The sequence below is a fragment of the Gracilinanus agilis genome, chromosome 4, assembly GCF_016433145.1.
Source record: "Gracilinanus agilis isolate LMUSP501 chromosome 4, AgileGrace, whole genome shotgun sequence".
NCBI lineage: Eukaryota > Metazoa > Chordata > Mammalia > Didelphimorphia > Didelphidae > Gracilinanus > Gracilinanus agilis.
In genome coordinates this window covers 25,706,144-25,715,905 of record NC_058133.1, presented here as the reverse complement: position 1 = coordinate 25,715,905, position 9,762 = coordinate 25,706,144, and the positions used below count along the sequence as shown (strand labels likewise).

Genomic DNA, 9,762 nt, shown 5'->3' with positions numbered 1-9,762 from the left:
AACTAGTCCAATACTTGTTACCCAGATAGTGTGAAAGGAAGGCTTTGAACCCAGGTCCTCTGACTCCAAAGCCAGTACTTTTTTCACTGTGTCAACTGTGTTAAGGGCATTTAAGAATGAACCATTTTTTTCTTTTCTTAAAGATTTATTATTTATTTTTAATACTTATTAATTTTTTTTGTCTCTAGTGCTCTCCCTCCCTATCCATTGAAAAGACAAACAATGTGATACTGATTAAATGTGAAATCATGCAAAACATTATATTAACTATGGTGCTAAAAGAAAATAAGGAAAAATAAAGTGAAAAAATCATTTTCCAATCTATTCAAATTCATCAATACTCTTTCTGGAGGTAGCTAGCATTTTTCTTTCTTTTGTTATGATTAAAATTCTCTGTAGACTATATCTGAATTTTATAATTATGATTTATTAAATAACAAAAAGTGGGCAAGAGGGAGGAGAAGAGAGAGAAGCACAAGCTGCTTGACTGGTTAGCTCTTACAGCTGCCTGCTATACGAGTAGGTTGAGTCAGCCCAGAGCAGATGCCTTCCTGAGGTTCCCAGAAAAAAGCCTTGACTTCCTGTCCAATCCATCAATTTATCCTTTTTGTGATACCCCTTTCCAGGGCCTCTCTGATTTGAGGACTCAGACTTCAATTAGGAAAAGAGGCAGGTCTTCTAGATACCAAGAACAACCACAGGGAGCCACAGTACAGGCGCATTCTTCCTCTCATGGGTCTGCCCAGCTAATTTAGTTACTTCACCACCCAAGAAACTTCTTGTTTACAGATAGAACAATGATCTAGTCCCGTGGTTCCCAAACTTTTTTGGCCTACCGCCCCCTTTCCAGAAAAAAATATTACTTAGCGCCCCCTTACAGTTATTCACCGCCCCCAAATACACCTGTGGCCATGAGGGCTTCCCTGGATGGCTGCAGCACCCACCAGGGGGCGGTGGCGCCCACTTTGGGAATCACTGATCTGGTCTCTACCCTGCCTGTCCTTACCAAAGGCAAAAGATGTTGTGAAAAAGGAGAGGTCTCTATCCAGTGCCACAGGCTGTGGGGAGCAGCTAGTTAGTAGCTTCAGTCTAAAATCAAAAAGCTATTTTTGGAAGTCCAAAAAGGAATACAAATTAATATTAACTGTATGTTCTTTCTTTCCTTCTTTGTTTCTTTCTTTCTCCTATACCTTTTGTCTTATAGTAGATATTCAGTCCTGGTTTGGAGACAGAAGAGCAGTGGGCGCCAGGCAATTATGGTTAAGTGACTTACTCAGGGTCACACGTAGGAAGTATCTGAGGTTAGAGTTGAACCCAGGACTTCCCATCTCCAGGCCTGGCTCTCTATGTACTAATGCACTTGGCTGCCCCTAGCATTTTTCATCATAGGATCTTTGGAATCTCCTTATCTGAATAGCTGAGTTATTACAATGTTGCTGTCCCGGTATACAATGTTCTGGTTCTGTTCGCTTCACTTTGCCTCAGAGTTCATGAGTCCTCCAAAGTCTTTTTGAAATCTCCTCCTCATTATTTCTTTGTATCCCAATAATACTGTCTCAATCCTATGCCACAGCTTGAAACTTCTAAAAGAACAAACAGATGGAAACAATGTAAAAAGATTTCCGGGGCTACCGCTTTCCCTCATCCTCCTTCACTCCATAAGCACTGGCCAAGTGTCTGTTCTGTACCAAGTGCAAAGACACGACGAAAGCCGCCGGCCGACCCTCGCAGAAGTAGGGAGGCGGCCCTATTGGGCTGTAGCGGTGACCTACAGTCCCCGCTGGGCTGCTCGAGAGCGAACAGGGCAGCTGGGTGAAGCCAGCAAGCATTTGCTAAGGATCTGCCAAGCGCCACTGCGGGCTGGAGACAGCAAGGCAAAAGCCGGTCAGTCCTCGCTCTCAAGGAACTCACCCTCTACGGGAGAAACGAAAAGCTTGGTGGTCTACGACCCAGGCAGGACCCGGAAGCCTTGGGGACACCAGCCTCCCCGGCCAGCCCCCGCCATTTCTTCTTCCCTCCTTCCCTGTGACCCCGCCCTCGTTCCCGCCTTCTTTTGACTCCTCTCCCTCACTCCTCCCTTCCCCCTCCCAGGGAGCCGGCTCTCCTCCCCCGCAGGGCCGGACCTCTTCAGGTCGGAACCAGATTTCCGGCTCGCCGATTCCGCTCGGACGGGAGACGCGGAGGCTCCCGCCGTCCTTCTCCGCACCTGAGCTAGGCGAAGGCAACGCGGGTCTCACCGACCCAGAGGGTCCACTATGAGGGCGCTGGTGGTGCGCCCGAGGCTCGGGCCCCTGCCGGGGCCGCTGTGGCTGCCGGGCGCTGGCGGCACTAGGCGGAGGCGGCTCGGGGCCGAAGCGGGGGCCGGGGCCGAGCGGCAGTACCTGCAGCGGAGCGTTGTACCCACCCTGCACTTCCAGCCAAGCCTGCCCAGGTACTGCCCGGATGAGGGGCCTTCGGGGAGCGCTGGGCTGGGGGAAGGGTGCCTTCAGGACTTCTTTCGGGGGCGAGGGCGGGGAAGGGCAAGCGGCTCTGCAGGTCCGACACTGGCCCCTCCCCTGCCCAGCTCTTCTGGGGGAAAGGTCACGGCCGCCCGGGCCTTCCCATCCCCGCGCGTAGGGGACCCAGGCCTACCCGGGGTGGCTGGGAGTGGGAGCCTCCACTCCGACCGTCCCCCTTCCCCCCGCCCCTGCGAGACCCTCTGGGGCCGGGGACCGGGATGTATCGCTTCGCTTTCCCGGGTTTGGAGGCGGCTCCGGCCGGTCTGACCCAGGTGGGACCTCAAGGGATGTTCAGGCTCTGCAGAAATGCGATGTGTTTCCGGATCTCTGCGGGAGGGCGGGGGGCGAGTGGGGAGGAAGTACCTGGCCCGGGACACCTGGCGAGAGCAGGTTGAATTTTCTGGTCTTGGGGGCTGTGGGGCCGTGCTCCTCGCAATCATTTTACCCTTAGAACCAGCGCCAGCTTGGAGGCTGGGTGACCCTGGGCAAGTCATTTATCCCTCCCTTGCCTAGCCCTTACCGCTCTTTTGCCTTGGAACCCATCCTTAGTATGGAGTCTGAGGCAGAAGGGAAGGGCTTTGTTTTAAGGTGACTGTGGAGGTAGGTTCCTGCCTTCCTGAAAACTTCCTTGACAGTTTTCTCTGATCCAAAGCATCCTGGTTAATCGGAACTTCAGAACCTGAGAATTGGTCCTCAGAATGCCTTCATCCCTGGACTTGGAGTCAGGGAAGCCAGAGTTCTAGTCCTACCTCTGACCCTCCTCCGCTGTGTTGTTAGCCCAGTTCAGATCCCCGTAGCAAGGATGAGTCCACACCCACAATGTAATAAGCAATAGGACCTTTAATGCTAACTCAGAGTTGGGGTCCAGGACACTAGAACTAACCTGGACCCCGATGGAAGGGAACACAGGCTTTTATATGGGTTGTAGAGTATAAACAACATTATGGGAGCCTAGTTACATTATAGAACCTCCTGTTGGTAGTAACCGGGGGTTTCTCAAAGTCCTAACCGGAGTCCCAAGCTTGTGGTTGCTTGGTTCCTACTTTCTAACTTTGGGGTCCTATAGTGTCACCCATCATCTCTCAGCCTTGGGTTCCTACTCTAAAATGGGATTAATAATAGCAGCAGTTACTTTAGGTTTGTTAGGGGGACCAGGTTACAGAACATGAGAGTAACTTACAGTGCTGTTGACGCGTTTGCCTGGGAAACACCCTAGAGGGGAATTCAGTTCCCTCCAAGTCAGCATTTTGATGATGCCACCCCTAAAAATCTAGAATCACTCATTCCCTTGATCTTCCTGGGCTCTCAACCTCTTTCAGACCTTTATGTACTTTCATTACATTTCCTGCTTTCCTGGGCTGCTGAAAACAAAAGAGAAGGGTCTTAACTGTGTTTAAAGCAAAAAGATCCATTATTTGCACCAGATGGTGTAAAGCTAAAATGAGACAAGAATAAAAATCTCCTTAATCTGGCTTTGTCCCTCTTCTCTTTTGAGAGAATGACTTTCACACTTGAAAGGTAAGAACAGCCATGGGTGAGAAGCATTTAAAGCCTGAGATGGAGGGAGAGATTTTAAAACACACACCCCCAACTTTCTAGGCCCAAGTATATTAAATGCCAAATAATTGAGGATATTTACAGATGACCCCAGTGGAATCATTGTCAAGAATCTATGAAATGAAGATTATAAGGTGGGAAAATAATTTTCAGAAGGAGAGAGGAGAAGGAAGAAAAGGATAGTAAAGACATTATTGAGCTTGAGATGTATCCTGAGGAAAATTCTAGGTCACATTATCTCGAAGGTGATTTATTAACACCTTAAGAAAGAAATCAGTGACTACTAGGCACCAGCATGGGCTCACTGAGAGTAAATTGTACCAGATCAACCTCATTTTCTTTTTTGTGATATGTGTGTGTGAAGCCAATAAGAGAAACAGAGTCTCAAATAGATAAAAATCTGAGACTCCTCTTTTGACCCCTTTTGCGATACTTGTGATTTTTTGTTGAAAAGTATTGTGGGGGGCAGCTGGGTAGCTCAGTGGATTGAGAGCCAGGCCTAGAGATGGGAGGTCCTAGGTTCAAATCTGACTTTAGACACTTCCCAGCTGTGTGACCCTGGGCAAGTCACTTGACCTCCATTGCCTACCCTTACCACTCTTCTGCCTTGGCACCAATACACAGTATTGACTCCAAGATGGAAGGTAGGAGTTTAAAAAAAAAAGAAAAGAAAATTATTGTGGCCTTATTGAAAAGCTTTAAGTTCCTAGCAAACTAGCAGTTAAGAGATTAACATTCTTCCCCTTTGGTCAGAAATGCAGCCAAGGCCAAAACCTTAGTTTAGCAGGGGCATTTGCCCCTGAGAAAAGTATTCTCAGACTTAGCTTGCTAATAATCACACAGCTGAAGGTCCAGCCTGGTTCTTATCTTCACTTTGAAGTTTCTGAGTTTCTGTGTATTGTCTAAACTCATTGCAATGTCTATGGAGCTGTAAAACTCTCCCTGTGCTTGTGGGTAAAAGGGAGTTTGAACTTTCATATATAATAAACTTGTGACTCAATGGCACTTAGGAGAAGCAGCTATGAGTTAACAGTCAAGATCATCTCTGGGCAACTGGATGGCTTAGTGGATTGAGAGCCAGGCCTAGAAATGGGAGGTCCTAGGTTCAAAGGTTCAAATCTGGCCTCAGACACTTCCTAGCTGTGTGACCCTGGGCAAGTCACTTAACCCCCATTGCCTAGCCCTGTAACAAATAAAATTAATATAGAAGGATATATATAAAAGATATTAGGGTTTAAAAAAAAACTTTAAAAAAAGGGGAAAAAAAGACTGTCTTCCTTATCAATTAAGCCATCCTTATCAGATTATCAGAGATGATAAATAGATCTTGACATGTTTATTTGTTTGTTCATTTGTTTATTTTAAGCCCTTACCTTCCATCTTGGAAGCAATACTCTGTGTTAGTTCCAAGGCAGAAGAGTGGTAAGGGATAGGCAGTGGGGGGGGTCAAGTGACTTTCCCAGGGTCACACAGCTAGGAAGTATCTCAGACTAGATTTGAACCTAAAACCTCCTGTGTCTAGGCCTGGCTCTCAATCCACTGAGCCACCTAGCTGCCCCCTCTGATAGTTTTTACTAGAGTGGTCAGTTCAGTCTTTTTTATATGGTATGCCTAGACTTAATGCATTTTGCCAAATCTTTCTGAAGAAGGTGGAAGAGAAAGCAAGTCAAGTCAAGAGCCAGTCAGGTGGATGTGTAAATGTTTAAAATCTGCTTAAAAGATTGTCAACTGGAGAGTTACCTCTAGCGCTGCTGCTCCTGCTCCTGCTCCTGCTCCTGCTGTTGCTGCTGCTGCTACTAACTATCTCCAGGTATTTGAAAGGCCAAACAAAAAGCACTCGGTGCACCTTGCCAGGGAGCTTTCTTCTTGAAAGACCAAGGCATCTTGCCTTTTGCACACCCTGCCCCAATGAGGAAGTAATATTGTGCTGTATTATTACTCTGATCCATCCTTTTCCTCATTTTGGTAGACCCCTCTCACAGAAGACAGGCAGCCCTCCTTGGGGAACAAGTCTCTTGCCCTTGCTTTCCTTTCATCAGAGTTAGGGGTGACCTGCTCTACAAGAGGAAGACCTAACAAGGGAGAACCTGATTGAGATGGCTTTTGTTTCTCTAGCCAGGATTGCTAAAGGCAGCTGGGTTCCATAAAGCAACAAGCATTCCTTGAATGTCCAAAGAGGGGTGCAGTCAACCACAGGTGAAGGCCAAGGCTCTTTTCCCAGCTATAGACTAATCCTGTCCCAACAGAATGAGTCCTGGAACTCCCTGACCCCCATAAAGTAATATGGAGAAGCTGAGAACTCTTAACCCACTTTTTCATTAGAATGGCCATCAATGGAAGAACTGCCTTGCCTTTGTCAGAGCAAAACAGAAGGATGGTTTTTAAGCCCATGTTTAAAAGCCTGTGCCAGCCTCAAGAGGGGCCAGTGACCCAGTCGCTTGGTTACTGCTTGCCTAACTAATAGATCAATCATGCTCAGAACTTTGTCTCTCAGAATTTCTCCCTCCTTTATTACTGAGTCATATGTTCCTGTTAATAAATGATATTTTGCTTGGAGAATTGCCTCAGTTTGCCTTTTTGTTAAATTTCAAATGTGACAGTGCCCTGGGCTTTCACCTCTGCCAGCTTCTAAATCTTCACTCACCTGTAACTCTTCTCCTTGGGGCATAACATATCCCCACCTTTCAGATCGCTAACCGTGCTTAGCTTTCTGCAGAGTCCTATAGCACCCCAACCCCAATTTACCTTTCCTTTTCCTACCACCATAGTAACTCATAAGTGCCATTCTGGTCTCCACTCTCTCTTTCAAAAAATATGTTATATTGCATCACTCCAGAGGTTCTATGATTTCAGGCATTTGGGCATTGTTTCCAGGAACACAGCTCAGGTATGGTCTTTGTAGCTTGCGTCAGTGACTTTCCCCAAGTTTGACCAACACATTGGGGTCAGGAGTCATCATTAGACAAGGCTTCCCACATATAAGGTGCCAATAGCTAAATTGATGCCTGCAGATGGTCTTTAGAACTGCTGCTATTTTGAAGCCTTCTCTACAGTTTTGACAGGAGCGAAGCCATTAGAAAAAACTTGAGGCCCATTTGGGGTTGGCCAAATGGTTCATTGCAAAGAAGGCATCTTACTGAGTTCTCGCCTTTTTGCCAACTCTGGGGCTTCGTTTTGTGACTAAGTCTGTTTTGAGGCAGAATTGGGAAAAGCACTGGATTTGAGTTCAGTCAAATACTGGCTCCACTTCTCACTACTCCTGGAATCTGGGACAAGGAAGGCATTTGATGTCTCTTATGTTTGTTCCTCTGTAAAATGAGGGCATGGGGGAATATGGGAGTAGGTTAGGCATGATTGGATGGCACTTTGTCTGAAAATAAGAGCTTGGGGTGTTAGTGGACTCTTAAGCCAGGAGGCGGAGGTGATGGTTCTGCTCTGTTCTGGTTAGAGGATATTTGGAGTATTTATAGGAGGGCATCCAGGCAGAAAGAACCCCTGGGGTCCCCCTGCCATGGCTTAACTCTGAAGCTCACCTCACTGTCCCCTTTCAGGCCCTACCCCACCCGATTATTTTAGAAACCCAGCTCTAGAAGGATCCTCAGAGGTCCGGGAGGTCCAGAGGCCCACCTTCTTTCCAGTAAGAGTATTGTGGATGTAAAGTGCAGAAACAGCCAGGAAGATAGACCAGAAGTGAAGCAGGCTGGAGGGCCTGATCTTTTCCTGGGATCCTTAGGAGAGAACTACTATGGTAGGGAGCTAAAGGAAAGGAGGAGGAATCCAGAGAAGGTCATGCTTCCGGAGGCCCAGTCAACCCCTTTGTTTTACACCAGAGCAAATGCAGTAACAGCCAAGATACCCTCCCAGGCCCTCAGATGTCCAAGGCCAGCCCCTCTTCATGGCCAAAGCTGCCTCTTCCCTGATCGAGGCAGGTTCATGTCTGGCAGCTTCAAGGCTGTCTTTGTGGCTAATTACAGCTTCTAAAGGTTCTATGGACACACCCTACCTAGAGCTTTAGGACAAATGGCTTTGTGCCAGCAGAGCTGGCCAGGTTTCTAGGTGGAGAACCTTCTGGAGTTATAGGGGAGACAAGGGGCGGGATATGCTTGTGGCATCTCCACAGGGTTATTGCAGAGCAGCTGTTTTCCTAATCCAGGCTAATAACAAGGCCTTTTTCGTGAGTACATCAGAAAGCTGACTGGGATATCAATTGTCCAGCCTGGAGAGAGGGTAAAACCAGTGATAGTCCAGTCAAGGTCTCAGGAATTGTAATTCAGCCAGCATTCAACACCCGCTCTGTGCCAGGCCCTCAAAATATCACAACCAAATGGTTACTGCCTCCAAGGGAACTTTCTGTCTTTGCTCTGTTTGAAAGTAACTACTTTCCAAATTTCAAACTTGGAGATAAGATGAATTTGTTACTGGACGTTGTCTACAACAAACTGCCCACTGCCCTCTTGAGACATTTTGGGCTGGGGTTGTCTGATACTCGTACAAAGAGCAAGAGCCCCTGGCACCTGGCATTGGGCCTGTTGTCTAGACACTGCTCCCATTTTACAAAGGAAGGGCATTTATAGGGAGAGAAATAGAGATTTACTTGCAGCCATGATTTGAACTCAGAACTCTGGATCCCAAGCCCAATTCAATACAGCAAATGTTCGTTTGAGTGCCCTTATGTTCTGTGTACTGTTTTAGGTACTGAGAAACAGAAATGAAACAGCCCCTGCCCTCAAGGAGCTTACCTTCTGTGGAGAGGATATGCTATGTCCAGGATAGGTGTACAAGCTAGGGACAGATCAAAGGGCAGATCAAAAAACTGAGAATATTTGAGGAGAGAAGGACCAGCAACAGCCATCAGGAAGTAAAGGAAGTGGAACCCGAACTGAGCCTTGACAGAAGATGATCGGTCTGGGAGGCAAAGAAGAGGGAAAAGTGTATTCTAGCTCTTGGACAGCCTGCGCCAAGGGCATGGAGGTAGGAGGTGGCAGACGAGGGGATTCGAGGTAAAGAGGAAACTGTAGCCTGGAGTCAGGCTTCCAGGGGACAGTAAGGAGCCCCCGACATTTAGATACCTGAGGAATGTAGCGTTATTTACTGCATGAAGGATGAGGAGAGGCTGGAAGCAAGAAGGCTGATTCTAGTTAGGGTAATTGAGGTCTACAGGTGAGGGATGAGGAGGCCCTGAGTCAGGGTGGTGACTGTAAATGGAGGGAAAAGGGCTGGGGGTGGGGGGTGTAGACTTGAGGTTGTTCTCTGGGAGGCCAGTGGGGAAGGGCTGTTTCCAAGGGGAGCCAATGAGGTCATTTTGGCCTACTGAGCTGGAGCAATGGGTAGGCTGCCTCTACAGAGAAATTAATCTGCCACTATCTGCTTGTTACTGTGGGTGATGGGTTTGAGGAGTCTTTTCTATCCAAATTCCACCTGACTGACTGAATTCTTCTCTTCAGGCTGCCTATTCCCAAACTTGAAGACACCATGAAGAGATACCTCAGTGCCCAGAGACCTCTTTTGGATGACAGCCAGTTCAGGTAAAGAGCAATGGCCCAGATTGTGCTATGGAACAGAACCATTTTTTCCCTTGGGAAAGCTGCCTTCTCCCCAGGTTAAGGAAGTACAGAGTATGCTCATGGCCACAACCCCAGCCACCCACCTGGGGAGTTTGCATTTTATACCCTCTTCCTTCCTTAGTGGCCACGGGGGGGGGGGGGGG

General features: G+C 47.7%; 1 protein-coding gene across 2 annotated transcripts in view; it reads left to right on the top strand.

The window, feature by feature from the left end:
- Window positions 1–2,204: 2,204 nt before the first annotated feature.
- CPT2 (carnitine palmitoyltransferase 2) overlaps window positions 2,205–9,762 on the top strand; it is a 15,595-nt gene continuing 8,037 nt past the window's right edge. The window contains exons 1-2 of one of the 2 annotated variants that reach the window (XM_044672959.1): window positions 2,205–2,431; window positions 9,500–9,580. In XM_044672959.1, the coding sequence (XP_044528894.1) occupies window positions 2,256–2,431; window positions 9,500–9,580 (257 nt within the window). In that variant the 5' untranslated portion in view covers window positions 2,205–2,255. The remainder of the gene's footprint in view (window positions 2,432–9,499; window positions 9,581–9,762) is intronic. The other variant, XM_044672958.1, reaches the window with a different exon arrangement.